The 17,678-nt window shown below is 40.8% G+C and overlaps 1 protein-coding gene across 2 annotated transcripts in view; it reads right to left on the reverse strand.

Moving 5' to 3' along the window:
* Window positions 1–947: 947 nt before the first annotated feature.
* The window catches only part of LOC121318935 (oligophrenin-1-like), a 44,249-nt gene continuing 27,518 nt past the window's right edge, over window positions 948–17,678 (reverse strand). For both annotated transcript variants that reach the window (XM_041256146.1, XM_041256147.1), the window contains 11 exons: window positions 17,009–17,083; window positions 13,800–13,884; window positions 13,311–13,369; window positions 13,040–13,145; window positions 12,045–12,204; window positions 11,477–11,624; window positions 8,759–9,106; window positions 8,363–8,513; window positions 6,523–6,573; window positions 3,948–3,996; window positions 948–3,169 (listed from right to left, as the gene is read on the reverse strand). In XM_041256146.1, the coding sequence (XP_041112080.1) occupies window positions 3,158–3,169; window positions 3,948–3,996; window positions 6,523–6,573; window positions 8,363–8,513; window positions 8,759–9,106; window positions 11,477–11,624; window positions 12,045–12,204; window positions 13,040–13,145; window positions 13,311–13,369; window positions 13,800–13,884; window positions 17,009–17,083 (1,244 nt within the window). In that variant the 3' untranslated portion in view covers window positions 948–3,157. The remainder of the gene's footprint in view (window positions 3,170–3,947; window positions 3,997–6,522; window positions 6,574–8,362; window positions 8,514–8,758; window positions 9,107–11,476; window positions 11,625–12,044; window positions 12,205–13,039; window positions 13,146–13,310; window positions 13,370–13,799; window positions 13,885–17,008; window positions 17,084–17,678) is intronic.

The following is a 17,678-nucleotide window of genomic DNA, read 5'->3' on the forward strand; positions in this document are numbered from 1 at the left end:
CATGACCTCCTAAACCAAACATGAAGCCAACAGACTCCAGACCACTAAGAAGTGGACCTCAAGAGAGCATCAGTTTCCTAGAATGATTCCAGCCAAGGCCCATTTTGAGAGCAGTTATAAAAAGATACTTGGCTCCCAGCTGGAGGTACATAAGTAAGCGTGATGCAGCTACAATGAGGTGTAACTTACAAACCCCTCATTTAGTTTCTACAATGAACTGTGCTTCTGCAAGAACACCGCAAGTAAGCTTCTCAATCTCTGAGCAACAGCTGGTGTTTGCTGGAGTTTTAACCTTGAATCTGTAATGTACACTGATCAAATCAAAACAAACAGAGCAGGTAGGAATACAAAGAGAGGCGGACTTGATCCGAGTCGTGGCAGGTACTAGGATTCTTATCTCGGGAACGATGCTGTAGCATAGCGGTACTCAAATCTAGCACTCAAGATCCATTGCTGTAACTGATCTGCAAGAGTTAATTCCTGAAGCATTCAATAAGGTCACCCTGTTTCTCTGTCTCTTGTAAAAGCTCTGAGTTGCAAATCATTTTGGCTGCACTATGAATAAGATTTTAAAGCTTACACCAATTCCAATGTGTGTTTTTTTTCCAAAAGAACATTAAAAATATATGACAAAAGCAGTGATAAGGACAGACTGTAATCTCTCTCTCTCTCTCTGCTGGAAACTAGTTTGGTTAGTGGTAAACTGACCCATCTGTTACATGGGCTTTTCTTCTGAGCTTATTTGAAAAACAGGAAAAGCTGGTAAAAGGAGAAGGAGAATGTCTACTCCAGTTTTCATTAACTCGAACTGTGTCTGAAACCCTAAAACAGTTAGCTACAGGACAGCACCTTCACAGATGTTGACGGCAGATGAGTGCTCAGTGCAAATCCCTCGCATTATTGAATGAAAGGATAGACCACACTCTGGCAAACAAGTAAATACCATTTTAATACTTTTAAAACAAACAGAGAACACACTAAACAACTGTGCAACGGTACATACACACAAAATATGACCACAACCACATTCTAATGTCAATATACAGGCTTTTGACCAGACAGGCATCAGCTACAGAAAACAAGATACTAAACTCTGCTATAAACAAAGGCCAAAGACACATTTCCAGGGAAAGCACGCTTGTTTCTAAGTTGTGGCCTGAACAACACATAGCTTTAAAAGACGCCCTTAGTTTCCAGTTTCCGAGACTCTCAGGCATGACTGAGAGAAACACAGGTCACAGGATTGGGAGTATATATTAGAAAACACAAGTCCTCGAAATTCTTATTGAGTAGCAAGTAAGAAACTCACACCAGATACAGGAAAACGTTGATCACCAAGGGCAATGCATCAGTATGTATTTAGAAATACGAATAGAAACGTAATAAAGGTCAAATGCTTCAGTCTTCAATGAAGGGTGTTATTTAGCTGCTTTTAATATTTCTAAATTCAGCACTATTTAATAGATATGAATGACATCAGTATGCACTGTTTGTAACAAATGTGTGAAATACACACGTATGGACAAACAGGTGCCTCTGTACATCTCCAGATTTCATTAACATCGATTTCACTGTCTTTGTAAAATATGGAGAGAACAAAATGATGAATAATGACAGCGTCCCAGGGGTGCAGTATAATACATGGGGCGCTAACTATGTTGCAGGAACCTGGTCACATTAACTGTAAAACCCTTTGGAAAGCTAGAGAGTGTGAACAAAGGTGGAATTACAAACCTTTTATGAATACCAAACTTTACGTCATGCAGGTCCTGCAGTGTGAATTGAGAATTGTGAACGGTTTTTAATGAACATATGTATCTGTCTGAGAGCAATGTGCTCCATCATATATATTTTTTTAAACTTCTTTTTTTTTTTTTTTTTTTAAATAGAATGGAGAATTCCACCATACCAGTCATGGAAGCTGAAGTGTAGCAAGCAATGTTTCACATTTCAAATTCACATTTAGTAAAAGAAAAACATTTAATGGCAGGAATAAAAAGTAAACAAAGTGATTAACCCTTCAATGCTGTTTATAGCATGCCATCTGCATTCCGTCTAAAAAAAAAAAAAAAAACATTAAAATATTAAAAATCTTTTATGGTAGACAGCTGAAAAAAACCCAACTTATTCTAAGGCTGGTTACGCACTTTCCCACACAAAGAGGAAAAGGATCCAGTGAAGAGAAATCTCCCACCCCCTCTGCTGCCAGCACCCGCGCCAGTCCTGAAAGGGTTAATATTGTCCTTTGCAGGCAAAATACTAATCACGTGACTCACGCCATTTTAATATAGATATATGAAAGTGCATTGCTGACTACAATATAAACATGCAGAAAAAAAAATCAACAAAGCAGACTTGCATTATATAAGACAGACACTGGCCTAAATAATAATTTGAAGATAAACGTGACGTATGACTGCCATTAATCATTTACTGCAAACACCAAAGCTGGAAGGCTCCAGGCCACAGAACAGAATATGGCTTCCGATTATCGTGTGCTCCAAGCATACAGCACACTGCTATATCCGGCTCTATGGAAATATTCGATTCATTGTTCCGAACGGGCTGTTTGGTTCCGGAATACAGAATACCTTAAATGGTCCCTTCTTTCTAACACAAACTCGAGGGCAAAAACATTATACGGGACAAGGACAACCTTTAAGAGGTAAAACCAAATCGACGGAGTGTGTTTGATTTTGGGAGGTGATGTGTGTTTGGCAAAAATACAGTGTAAGACTTTGAATTCTATACCCAAGAAAAGTGCTGAAAATACATCCCCTCCTCTTACAAGCCTGCAAGCAGCTCGCTTTTCACATGTCTTGCAAAAGGAAGCCTCAGTACTAAGAAAGAAAGCACCATCAAATACAGCAATCATGCTTTTGTGGTTTACTGGCACAATTGTTGGTGGACCCATGAAAGGAGATGAAGGCAGTAGAAAAAAAAAAAAGAGCTGACAATTAAAAATAATAATAAAACAATGTGTAAGAGCATTTTTTGTTTGGAGTGCCACGTGGAATGCGCTGGAATCAAAGTCTCAGCAGTGCATTCGCTTCCATCGACCCGACATTGCAGCAGCTTCCTGTTTGACATCAAAGGAGTGCTGCCTTCAGAAGCTCCAGTCCTGGGATAGACTGACCTGGACCCAGCCAGGAGCTCACTACTTTAAACTCTGAAAAAATAAAAGAGGTCAAAGCTTATTATTTTGATCTGTACGACTGCATTGTGACATCATATTTAACATTACCGTTGCATGCGGGAGCATTAGCATGCTTTGTTATATGTTTCTGTCACTGCTGGCAGGCCACACTAAAGGCTATCCTGTATTATCACTTAACAAACTCTACAGTGCCTGGCATCTATTTTGACCTAACGACCGCCATCAGAGCATTGTAAGCAAACTGCAACGTTTCTGTCTCCTTGTGTTCATAAGTGGTCTGGGGAAGCCAGGAGAAGCTTGTTCAGGTTTAGAATACACTGTGGCACCATCAGAAGAATACACACACTTTCGTACAAAGGTCCCATTGCTGCTTCACAAAGAATAAGTTTTGATTATTCAGCAACTGTGACATATGTGAGAAATAAAATCCTTTAGACAACCTAAAAGACTCTTGACATTTGAAAACCAAACATTGCTGGTAAGAATCTCAAGGGACACACGTTAAGGTTGATTGGAAAGCACCTTACTGGAATAATCCTAAAACAACTTATATACAGTAAATAAGGCATTCTTCTTCTTCTTCATAATGCATCTTGACTACAACAGTTCATATTGTGTGTGTCCTTCCCAGTTCAGCTCTCCATCTCCCTCTCTCTCATTCCTATAAACCCTGCAGTTAAACAATGCAATTAACATTTCAGAACAAAAAGGTAGAACAGAGGCCAGGATTCAGTACCAGATACTCGATACTTCTTCATCAAAGTTACTTGCTCAGGAAAATAAAAAGTACCTCATCTCTTGAATTTGCTTGTGAAAGATAAGTGGGTGATACTGGAGCACTGTAAAAGAAAAGAGACCAAAACTTTAGAAAAAGTCACAAATCTGCATAAGACCCTACATCAAAGAAAAGGAAGGGGAGGGGGAGGGAGAGGGAGTGTCTCTTGCCAAAAAAATAAAAGCAAAACAGAAACAGCTGTGACAGGAATCAGCACTGAAAAGTAAGACGCAAACTACGTGAGTTTTCCGAGACACTTGTGTATCTCGCAGACTAAGAGGCAGTTTTCGATTATGGCTTACACAGCTTTTTGACTCTTAACTGTACCCTTTTACGAACAGCGGGCCTTGGCTTCAAACATAATGAGCCTGCACAATCCTGGATGGCTTAGCTGGGTTTACAAAGAGCTCAATGGTGTTGAAGTATTTGAAAAAAGTATTCCTGAGCACTTTAAAAGTAAAATCAAGAAATGTTGTGCACTTCTAAACAGGCAGCCAATTGTCTTATAGTACAGATATCCAAAATAAATGACCAATATATATTTCTTGCACCACTTTCAAAAGAAGCGCGTTACGCGTGAACTGGCAGCAGTCAAGTAGAACCTACTTAAAGAGTATGTCTACTCTAGTGCAGTGATAGTGTCAGGATTATTGCCCACATTGTCAAACAGGTAACACAGCAATAACGATCCATGATGTGGTGTAGAACAGAAAAGCCAGAGAACTGTCTTTTTAAATCGCTTTTCCTACACTTTGAAATAGAATTTAAAGTTATAAGTATAAGAATTTGTCAGGATGTTAACAATGAAAAGAGAAATTACAGGTACATTATTTAAACAGTTTATATTTTTCTGAACCCTGCTACCTCTTTAAGCACACCAGGTGCAAGTAATACACGGATTGAGTTTCTGATTGAGATCACCGGATAGCTTGATGTTGGGGGTGGGAGTGGATAACCTTTACTTGTTAGAGTTGCTAAGCACCAGAGCACAACACTGTTTTTAGTCCATGATGTAGAAAACTGTTTTTCAATGTTCCACCAACTTTTCAAGTGTATTTAAAAAAGGTTTTATGTTTTAATTTTTTATCATGCTTAACTTTACCAAAATAAAATGACAAGAAATGAATTAGTCTGTGAATTGCACTGCTTGCCCTACCAGGGGTGGCTCGAGCCCAACCTGAATGAATCAAAAGGGCTTTCAGCGGGCATGAGCTTGGCAGGGATTCCTCCCCAGTTTAGTAGTTGCCTTGTCTGCTTGCCTGGTTGTGTGTCAACTGGCATGCCAATGTATCAACTGTCTGTGTGATCTGTGTCAAGGAATGTGTTCTTGTCTGTCTTGGTGTATAACGATGGCTATTGCCAAGCTGAATGTGTCCAGAAAAGTTCAAATACTGTTCTGTACCCCTTGCCAGCATCCTAGTTAGCTTTATCTGCCTTAAACATGAGTTCTACTTTTATACAGACCACAACGTTGCTTAAAAAAATACAAAAAAATAAAAATAAATATATATATGTATTCCACTGATTCTTCCTTTCCCACCCGGACGCTGAACTGGGCCAGACCTGGACTCTGCTGAAGACAAGGATAAAGAGGATTATCCTAGATAAAGAGAGGGTCACATTCCCATCGACTTGGGTTTATTTAACATTTTCAGAACCACAAAATGTTTTCGTGTTCGGGGTGGGGTTGTCTTGCGAATTACCCCACTATCGCTATGCAGATGATGGGGTAAAACTGAATCTGATCGAAAGAAGATCATTCGAAGACATGCCCTAAATCAAACAGCAGCAACGTCACAGAGCGTGCCAGTCTTTTAATTAAAGCTACAGTACAGTACATTACATCTCTCTTGGAAACTTGGCATTGGACACTTTTTAAATACTGGGATATTTTTAAGATTCTCCTATTGACCTTCAAGGCTGTCTGGGGAACTGGTCCTAAATATTTATCAGACTTGATGCATCACTACATGTGAGCTGCGCTCGTCAAGCTCAGAGCTGTTCCCTTGACCATGTGTGTCACTCTGGGAGGTCAGAGTTTCTCCAATAGTCCTCCTAAACATTGGAACTTGCTACCACTAGTTGTGAGAGGCTCTCATTCTCTTGAGCAATGTAAAGCACTGCTAAAAACACATTTGTTTTTCCTAGCTTTTGGTAATAGGGAGAGTTTTTTTTTATGTAAATCATTATGTAATATTTGTAATCATGTTTTCAGTTTAGTTATGCATTAATTAATTTTATTTTTGTATTTTTCCTGTAAACATTGTAACCTGGCCAAAACAATAGAAAACACATTCCAACAATACGCTAGTTTGAAATATTCTAGGAATAGCCCCAAATGTGTCAAACTATGCTACTTTGGAAATAAAACAAATAAATAAATACATTGCAACCAAAGCTTTCAAATAAAACAATCAAACTACCTGCTCATTTTCAATCCTGTCAATAAACCCTATCACCTATCTGACACACAGGTGAGTGTTGGGTACCAGCTTTGCAGGCGTGGGTAGCTGGGCAGCAGAGAATTCATAAAGTTTGCCTTTCTAAATAGGCTTTTGTTTTTTCTGTTTTTTTAAATAAGCTTACTTACCTTCCGGTTTTTCTTGAGGCGTTCTCGAAAAACTTGGCTTTGGAAGCGACACTGAGGAGTGATAACAGTAAAGCATGTCAGACCATCAGTGTTAAATGAAGATGTTAATTGCAGGCCAAACTAAGACGCACCACTACCCCAGTCCAATAATAACAATTACACAACAGACAGACGAACAAGACAAGGACCAGGTTTTATTTGCTCACCCCGGTGTTCAATCAATTACTAAGCCCTCCCTATACAACCAAATAAATGCATTAAATTTGATAGGTGGATTGTTCAGCATATCCTGTGCCATAAAACTGGTCAAGCACAATGAAATAAGCTTTCTTCTTATCTAACAGGCTAGGGCGGTGCTCCCCCAGTCACCCAGGATATTTGTTTTAAATGTGTATGGTTTCCCAGTTCCCATAAAATGCAATCATTTCATACAGCCCTTCAGGAGTAGTTTGTGCTACAATGATCCACCTATGAACCGAGTACAGACTGCAGTCCACACTGTTAGCAGAAACAAGAACCTGTTGGGGGACGGACTAGAAGGGCAGAGGTGTATTTCATTGCAGTCTGCTTCGATAGAGCAATTTCTATGTCAAAGCTACCATAGGAAACTCTCTATCACTACAGCAGCATGTATTTGTGTATGCATGTGTGTGCAGCATTTAGAACCTACAGCAGGGATGGAAATAAAACTCCTGTTGCATAGCAGCTGCACCCATTCCAGGTTTAATTATGAGCTTTATTAGCCACATGTGTGTTCTGTGTAAAACCAGGAATGGAGTGCTGCTATGCAATGGGAGTCTAACCGGTCCTGCTGCCGAGCCACTTCTTGCCTGTGTTGCAATGAAGAGAGGGAAGCCAGGCAAACTTGATTCTGTGAAAGAGACCTGCTGGAAAACACAGGCCCAGACTGTCTGTGACAACAAACATCCCCTGAGGGAAGCATGGCAGCAAAGCAAGCCGCTGGATTGTGGGGAGACATTACCTGCTGCTGCTCAAATGAACAGCCATAAGTTTCTTATAAAACTGTGGCCCTGAGGGTAGTCTTAACAAACCAGAATCAATTATTTTATTTCATTGTTTGTTTTTTCCTTTCAACTCAATGTGCCAGCCGGTTTTGCTAGAAATCCAAGGTTGTTTTTCAGGAAGGAGACACCATCTGTCGTCAAGGTTTTCAATATTTATTATTATACCTTTTTTTTACCTGTTCACGTTTTCATTGGTCTGATCTCTTTTACACCCCCCCCCCCCACTCAGAACTTGCAGCTGGCCAGGGTCAAGGGGTGGGGGGCATGAAGCAGCTTGTACCATGTGCTGGCATTTATTTATTTATTGACTCGGCATGGCACCAAGCGCTCCGAAGCATGACGGCATCTTTAACAATGGATCTAATTACTATGGCAGCATCATCTAAAACAATTCCCTTGGCCCGTCTCCTTCTCGAAGTTTCTTGCTGTGAATTGTGCTCAGTTTATTGGAGGACAGTGATTCATAATGAACAAAGCAGCTGGTTTCACCTCCTACTCCCTACCCTATTTCCAGAAGGCAGCTTGCACCAGTGAAGTTCAGACTGCAATAAAGTACTGTAGCTGTAGAACAATGACAATACACTCAGACACTCAGAAACAAAGCGAAAGCTGTATTTTGCAATAGGAGCTGATGTATTTTGACAGGTGTCGATGGGCTGATTTCTTTTAGAGACTGTTAATCATTTTCACAAAATTTAACTAACATTCATACAGTACACAACCTAAACCATTCTTCTCCAAATAGCTGCCATTACAAATGAGATGACAAATAAACAGATCAGCACGTGACTGTAATCTGTTTCTGCGTAACTCACTAAGAGGCTGTGGTTTCCTCTGTGGCCCCTGGGTTCTGCGTTTTCTGGGGTGCGGGGGACCTGGTGGGGGGGTCAGGTGGTCTCATGGGGGGTCTGGAGATCACATGCTTCTCGGTTGGAGTCCTCACTTTAGCCACATTCTCACCATCACCTGCAAGAGAAAAAGAGATTTCTTTCTAATTATACGTGTGTTTTTACTAGGTCTAACCGGTTCACAGTTCTGGATTTCATGATGTTTAAACGTTGAAGCAAACACAGACATCAGATTTTACATGCTTTGCTTTTTCATTTCTGGAGCTTTTTAGGTTTATTGTTCATCAGACCCCTTGTGCCTTCAGGTCTCGTGCAGGTGGGAGATACCCAGCCAATGAGATATGAAGCTCAGGGCGTGTTTACCGTCTCTGGGGGGAGGGATGTTGCGGGGAGTGGGTTTCCTTATCTGGAAGGAAGCTGCCCGGACCACGCTGCCCCTCACGTCCCCGTTCGCTGCGCGGCTCTCCGGTGTCTGACTAGCATCGTGAAGCCGAGCCACCAGCTTCGCTACGTCAGAGTCCGAGTGTCGCTCGGGGCGCTGGGTCAGTCTGGGCAGCTGGGGGGGCTTCGGCCCCAGTTCGCTGCTGGTGACTCGCGGGCCGCTGCTCAGTAACTTGGTTCGCTGCAAAGGGACGGGGCTGGTCTTTGTACTACGCTCTGCTTCGGCGTCTTCCGACCTGCTGCCATTCAACGCAGGGCTGCTGCGGTCATCTAAAATAACAAACAAACTCTCAAACATGATTTCAAAGTAGCTCCTCCCTGCCCTACTGTGATGAATGTCTCCCAGCAGAGTAGACAGGTGGGTGAAATGGCTGTGCACAGTTGCCACAACAGCCCTTTGCAGACATCTCATGCCTCTACAAGCTAATGGAGAGTTGTGGCTGTCAATCAGCTTGTGTCAGAGCTTATTAATATCGCAAGTTGGTCGTTGCGAGGGCACAGATAGAAGGCATGGTTAGTTCATGTTAGGCTTACATCGGGATAGCTTGACAAGCGCACACAGATCAAGCCTCTAAATGTTTACACAGTCAACCAACTTGTACTAAACTTCCCACAAGAACAGGGTTTTCAATCTGAAATATACAGACAGTACAGTATTACTGGCTTTGTGTTACCCTTGTAAGTCTAACATGACTGCTGTGGAATGCTTGTGTAGTAATCCGTCCCCCTCTGACGTTTCTTTCAATGTACACCTTGCTGTCTCTGACTTTTTGTGTGGATGACACTGAAGCTCTTGACTGTTTTGGCTAATCTGACATTCACCAGTACAAATCCTGTGAATTAAACATTAAAGCTGTTAATAATCCGGGCAACACTGACTTGCAAACAGGTTATTTACTGCTTAAAGGAAAACAACAGGGACTGCTTTGATACTAACAATTTTAAAGTACTAAAACAAGGAAAGGGAATTCACAACAAGAAACCCTGCTGTACCACCAAAGACATTTTTGAAGCAATTACTGTCAATGCACTTTCATACAAGTGCTTCTGATGCAAAACATCGGAACTAAAGCACCACATTCTGCAGAGACATGCTTTGCCACCAAAGCAGAATCAGCAGCTTCAGTGCCATTATCATTTCTCTTACTAGTGTATGGCCTTTGAGGTGCTGGATTTGGTTGCTCCAATATGTTATTATTATTCCTCTCTGCATCTGCCTTTAGACGGCTTTGAGTTGCTTACACCAGGGTTGAACAGCTACAGTGCCATGGCTGGGCTAGCAAACTGAAATTTGACACAGAAGACCCCCATCTAGCTCACGGTCAAAGTCTGCTCAAGGAAAGTCTGATAGGCAATACTTATGAATGGTAACAGCTATCGGAGAACTAACCCATAATGAAAGCAAACAGAACACAACAGTCAGGGGAAATGTACAAAACAAAAAGCTTTAAATGTCTTGAAGCTGCTTAGGGTTTCAAAGCGTTTACTCCAGTCTTAAATTAACTCATGTTTTACTGATAGATGGTGCTTATGAGATCTTCAGTTGTAGGACTCAGACGCTTGATACTAGCTTTGCAAAGTCAATAGCTGTTTTTCATCACATAGGAGTTAATTAAGAATTGGAGTAAACTCTTTGAAAGTATAGCCCTTGCTGTTTACAACAATGTGAAATGAAGGATTCAGCAGTTATGGTGAGCTCTGTGCTGCTGTGTGACCACCTCTGTGCTGGACTGATCTCATCTGGGATGGAATGTAACTCCAAGTCTACCACTCTGTGTGGTCCTGCCCTGACAGCGTGTTACAGGCTGTCGGGAAAGCTTTGGGGGTCAATGGCAGATGCTTTGTACCGGACAGTCAGCGATCAAGGCCAAGGGACAAGGTGTAAAGCTGTCATCGTTTTTATACCAAACTTCACTGTATGATAATCAACGACGCTTGAAATACCAGGAAAATAACGAATGTTTGACTCGCTTCTCTCAAATGTTGTTTCCAAACTCATGCAAGGGAGTGCATGCTTGGTTTTGATATATATATATATATATATATATATATATATATATATATATTATATATATATATATATATATATATATATTATAAATCAAGAAAGTCAATCTTTTCATTTATATTTAAATAGATTCGTTTACTATCTATAAAATAAATATGCATTACAACTGACTTCAAGTTATAACCTATTATTTATCTATTATAAAAGTAAAAACTGTGTAACTTTCATGGGAGGAACAGAGAGTTTTGTGATGATTTTGTAAATGTGTTAGGAGAATATTTTTTAGAAAAAACTCTTGAGTCCACAAAAAAAAAAAGAAAAAAAATTTATAAATCAAATTTTGATTAAAAGGAGCTTAAAAAAATTCAAAGCCTAAAAATGCCCCCCTCTGGGCAGAGGCACTCAGAATAAAAATAAGCCAAAATCAGCAATACACCCCTCCTCCCATAACACATGCTTCTTTTAAAACTGCACACTAGACACGTGTGTAGCTAACAGAAGAGCACAACAGATAAGATTTATGGAATTATTTTTTTTGCTGCTATTAACAGCACTCTCTGCCAATAGAAGTGCTACTCTCTGTGTTGCATCCCCAATTCACAGCTAAATGGATATAAAAGGCAGACACTGACCATCTGTATCTTCGAGCTGGCTGTGGGTCAGGACAGGCCGGGGGCGTGGCGGCCTCTTCGAGATGGTGATTGGCTGTCGTTTCCGTGCAGCCACTCTGGGCGGGGGAATGGGAGGAGCCTGGCTTTCCTCTGGGGGAGTGGAGAAGATCTGCAAGCCAGTGAGGCAATTGTTAGGAGGTGGAATGAGAATTCAACTGCAGAACTGCTGCGGCAAATAAAAAATAAAAATAAAAAAAAACACCACTATCTTCTTACAGCAGAAATGCTTAACTAAGTCCCAGCGCAGCCGAACCTTCTTTTCTATTCTGGCCAAATTCCAGACCACAGAAACAATTCCAACAAGTCTTAAAAGGTATTTGTATTTATATGAAAGGTACTTCAGAAGTACTTAAATCAGTAATACAAATGTAATTCCTTTAGTGCTTAAGACTAAGCAGTCTTGGATACTGTACTTTTGATAGTATATGTGTAGCTGTAACATTTTCCGTGTTCTAATGCTTGTACGGTTATTTTTGCTATGAAGATTCACTATCGTCAGCGGCGCTGCTCGTTTTCGTGCTGCGGTTACCTTCTCAAAGTCTTCGATCAGGATCTCCACCACAATGTTCTGAAACTTGATGTTCATCATGGCTGCCACGGTGTCCTCCTGAGCCCTCATCAGCGTTGGTCCGAAGATCACCCCCATATTCGAGGGGCTCATCAGGTTCTCCTCGCTGTGACTGCAAACACTGTCCGCACCGACACAAAGGAGGAGGGGGAGGAGCAGGGGCGCATTAACAGAAATGGCCCAAAGTGCAGGAAATGCAAGTTTCATCAGCCACAGCTGTGCTGCCTTTGATGGGAAACACCAGATGAGTGTGCAAATGCTGCAACCACAAAGAGAGTCCAGAGCCCCCTGCCTTCCACGACTTCAAAAAATTGAAGACAGAAAGAATAGGACTCCACAGAAGGAGGATCACAACCACCCACACCTCCCTCTACACTGAACCTGGTGACCCGACATAACTCTGAACCATCCGAGGAAAAACAAACCAAGACATCACTCGCATTAGTCCCTGACTACAAGTAACCCGCGTTATCGAAACTGTTAATAAAAATTAAAAATTAAAAACAATGCACTTTTAACCGTTACTCAAAGGGCTGAATCTCAAGAGAAAGTGACATTTAAAAAGATACTTCCTGCCATACCCAGATTAATAAAATGTCATTCTTGCCAATGTGTGTGTGTTCTTTATCATTCTCTATGGTTGTTTCAGCTTAGGTCATTATTCACAATGCTTGCTAACTATTCCAGCACAACCACTGAGTCTCCTTCTGAAAAGAGTTGGTTTGAGAAACAATCAGCTGAAATGACCTCTGAACTATCCCCTCTGCAGTTTGTGATTGTGAGCATGTACCTTCCATTTATCAGCTCAGAGCAACAACAATAACAACAGAGACACAAAACACACATAATATGATCTCAAACAGGTAAGAAATGTATTCTGAAGATATATGTGTTATGCCTTCACTAGAGGACTAACCCTGTAGTTGTGAGCAATAAATAGCCTGGTCACTCCTTACTTGACTAGATGTCTGATTAGAAGATGCAGCATCTCACGGTTCTTCTCTGGGAGCTTGTAGACCAGCGAGTGGATCGTACCCAGTCTGAAGTCCAAGTTATCAGACTCTAAAAGTGAGAAAAGACAACAGCAATTTAAACATCGAGCCAGGGGACAAAGTGATCTCAGCAAAAACCACCACACATCTTTTTGTGAATGTACACCGACATTTATATCCCTCAAAACTAATTTCATTAGTTCGTAGTTTCAGCGAGCAGGAAAACTGGGCTTACTTGCAGCTAAGATAAGTTCTCTGTTGAGTTCGTAGGTCATCAGTGGCTCTGAAAGACTCCTGGTAAAAAAAAAAAAAAAAAAAAAAAAAAAAAAAAAAAGTAAAAATGTATATGCACGATCACTGTTTGAGTGAAGTTTGTTATTATCAACATATCATTGCATGTACACTCCATTCATTGATGGGTTTGTAATTCAAATGGCAAATTATATCATTTTAAATTAACCAGTGTTGTTGTTTTCTTTTATTGATTCAAAATGCAATGTTAAAAATGTAGGTCTGATTAATCACTGTCCAAAATGTTCTGGAGGAAGGGGGCTACCCCGATCCCCGCCCCCCCCTCCTACTCATCCATAGCAAACAGTCTGATGAAACTCAGGACCCATGCAGCCATGGGCAAGAACAGAGTAAAGAGAGGTGAATACGTGACCCAGGTTAAAGAAGCAGCTCACTGTCCTGCCCTCGTCCAGCGAGGAGGATCTGCACATACCTGAGGTAGAACTTCATCGAGCTGGTGATGGTCTTTATGTCCCAGTCGTTGCTCTGGAGGTCCACATCACACGGGCATTTGGAGTCTGGAATACAAAATACGAAATAAAAAAGGCATTGTTGCCTCACATTGTCAACAGACAAAGGAGCCTGCTATTAAGCTACAGGCAGCATTTAGTCTCTGTAGTTTATGCTAGATTCTGTAGGGTGTCATGACAGAAAATCAAGACCACACCAAGAGAATTTGTTGTGTTTTTTAGTTTTTTTTTTTTTTTTTTTTAATATAATATAGGAGGTTTCTAATTTAATTTGGTCCAGTCTACAGTACAAAAACATATTTAGTTTTTTGAAATATATTTCCTATTATTTTATTTTGTCCCTGTGATGAGTCAAAGGGGTTTCGGTCTGTGATTCAGCCTCCCGACAGTAGATGGCATCAAACCAACTCGGGACTTCCCTTACCAAGATCTCGTGATCATGGCAAAAGTCATCTTTTTGAGGGGCGGCACCTTGGTGAGGGGCAGAAGTACGAGTATGTAAATTCCAGCCACTGGAGTCAAGCGAAGGATACGGACACTTGTCGGTTGGGGATTAGAACATAAGAACATAAGAAAGTTTACAAACCAGAGGAGGCCATTGTGCCCATCTTGCTCGTTTGGTTGTTAGTAGCTTATTGATCCCAGAATCTCATCAAGCAGCCTCTTGAAGGATCCCAGGGTGTCAGCTTCAACAACATTACTGGGGAGTTGATTCCAGACCCTCACAATTCTCTGTGTAAAAAAGTGCCTCCTATTTTCTGTTCTGAATGCCCCTTTGTCTAATCTCCATTTGTGACCCCTGGTCCTTGTTTCTTTTTTCAGGCTGAAAAGTCCCTTGGGTCGACACTGCCAATACCTTTTAGAATTTTGAATGCTTGAATTAGGTCGCCACGTAGTCTTCTTTGTTCAAGACTGAACAGATTCAATTCTTTTAGCCTGTCTGCATATGACATGCCTTTTAAGCCCGGAATAATTCTGGTCGCTCTTCTTTGCACTCTTTTTAGAGCAGCAATACCTTTTTTATAGCGAGGTGACCAGAACTGCACACAATATTCAAGATGAGATCTTACTAGTGCATTGTACAGTTTTAACATTACTTCCCTTGATTTAAATTCGATACTTTTCACAATGTATCCGAGCATCTTGTTAGCCTTTTTTATAGCTTCCCCACATTGTCTAGATGAAGACATTTCTGAGTCAACAAAAACTCCTAGGTCTTTTTCATAGATTCCTTCTCCAATTTCAGTATCTCCCATATGATATTTATAATGTACATTTTTATTTCCTGCGTGCAGTACCTTACACTTTTCACTATTAAATGTCATTTGCCATGTGTCTGCCCAGTTCTGAATCTTGTCTAGATCATTTTGAATGACCTTTGCTGCTACAACAGTGTTTGCCACTCCTCCTACTTTTGTGTCATCTGGAAATTTAACAAGTTTGCTTACTATACCAGAATCTAAATCATTAATGTAGATTAGGAATAGCAGAGGACCTAATACTGATCCCTGTGGTACACCGCTGGTTACCACACTCCATTCTGAGGTTTTTCCTCTAATCAGTACTTTCTGTTTTCTACATGTTAACCACTCCCTAATCCATGTACATGTGTTTCCTTGAATGCCAACTGCGTTCAGTTTGAGAATTAATCTTTTGTGCGGGACTTTGTCAAAAGCTTTCTGGAAATATAAATAAACCATGTCATATGCTTTGCAATTATCCATTATCGATGTTGCATCCTCAAAAAAATCAAGCAAGTTAGTTAGACATGATCTCCCTTTCCTAAAACCATGTTGACTGTCTCCCAGGACCCTGTTACCATATAGGTAATTTTCCATTTTGGATCTTATTATAGTTTCCATAAGTTTGCATATAATAGAAGTCAGGCTTACTGGTCTGTAGTTACCTGGTTCAGTTTTGTTTCCCTTTTTGTGGATCGGTATTACGTTTGCAATTTTCCAGTCTGTCGGTACCACCCGTGTCAAGAGACAGATGCATGATCTTGGTTAGCGGTTTGTAAATTACTTCTTTCATTTCTTTGAGTACTACTGGGAGGATCTCATCCAGCCCAGGGGATTTGTTTATTTTAAGAGCTCCTAGTCCCTTTAACACATTGGTGTTGCACTGACTACAGAGGCAGGACGTTACATACTAAGGGAACATACTACTGTGTTCGGGGTTGGTCCGAAGGTAAAATAGGCGGAGTAACGGGTGGAGGGAGAGACTAGTTTGGAGCAGTGGGATTTTTGAAAACTTTGACTAATATTTCTTTTGTTTATTTCCGGTACGCCGCGAAGACGATTAAGGAAGAGTTTTCATGATCTGTTTTGGATTTTTACTCCAGCACTCCCTCCCTCACGCTGTTTTGTTTTCTTTTGTTATTTAATTTTTTGTTGTTGTTGTTGTGCATAGAAAATAAAAATAAATAATTATTTCTGTACACATAAATTACTGTCTGGACATTCCATTTAATACACTCTCGCCTCACAGTCCCCTTAAGAATGTCATGACCTTGACAATCACAATTTTTGTTGAGGAATACAAAACATCTTAATCTGGAGTGTGTCAGCTGTGAGCAGTTCTGTACAGCGCTTAGTTAGAGGAGTCACAAAGAAGTGTCTTCATGTGCGTGAAAAACAGACCCTGGCTGACAGGGACATCTTGCCAAGGCCTGAGAACACTGGCAGAGGAGCTGCTTCACAAAACGTGAGGAATACCCTTTAAGAATATGATACCAGGAGCCCCATTTGGTTTTGTGAAAGTCCTATTCAAAAGGAAGGTAAATACAAATATTTAAAAAGGGAAGGTTCATTGGGGCAGAGGAAGACTGAAGCTCAGAGGCTGGGGTTTTGTTGCTTTATACACACAACCAAATGTATTTGCTGCTGTGCGAGCAGACATAGATGTTTTTGCATGGTAATTTTGCAGTTTTCCCATGCTTTTCCCATGATTATACGATGCATTTAATGTAGTCTCCCATGGTTTGCCAGGTCTTTTAGTAATCTTTACCACACCTCAGTGGGCTTTACAGTGCTTACCTATGCTTAACCATGCTTTTACTGTGCTTCATCACAGTTCACTATGCTTTCACTACGGGACACTTTTATAAGGATTTGTCTGAGGGTGACGTGTATAGCAAACATGCACTGTTGCTAAGGTAGTATTTCCTCACCGAAGAAGGCGTTTAATAGCTTCTGCACTTGGATGTTGCTGCCAACAGTTCTGTAAACTCCCTCCTGGCCGATTCCTGCAAAACAAAGTGGGGTGGGGTTACATGACAGAAGTACAGTCTCAGTGGAGGTGCAGCTGTCTGAAAAGGGCTTGCAGCAAAGGTGTTTCAAACAGGAAATCCCTTGCTTTGAACTGTGTTCATGCCTCTTCTCATCCTGATGTTGCTGTGCAATGAAAGCATTCAAACACTGTTTTTGTGTCTGTATGTGTGAGAGGTGTCGACATACACTACTGGCAAACTAACAACTAGCAAAATATAAAAAAAAAAACACATTGTGTGTCATTTCCAGTAAGGCTTTCTGTATATCAAATTTAAACACAGGACTTGGTTCTTCAGGCTGGTTAAACACAAGTCTGCAGCACACCTTTACTATATCAACATTGTCAGGTATACCTACAATTGTTAAGGATGTTGCAAACTCTGCTACTCTACTGTCACTCTGTATTGATTACTGACCCTACAATATATTCCAAGAAATAATGGATTCACAAACCATCTCATCATCTCATCAATAAAGGAAATGCCCAGTTGTAAAGGTTGTCAGTTTCAATGTAACACAGGCTGCTGCTGATTCAACGCCCTACTAGGAGATCGCACAAGATATAGTCTA

The sequence above is a fragment of the Polyodon spathula genome, chromosome 7 (genome assembly GCF_017654505.1).
Source record: "Polyodon spathula isolate WHYD16114869_AA chromosome 7, ASM1765450v1, whole genome shotgun sequence".
In the NCBI taxonomy this organism is placed as follows: domain Eukaryota; kingdom Metazoa; phylum Chordata; class Actinopteri; order Acipenseriformes; family Polyodontidae; genus Polyodon; species Polyodon spathula.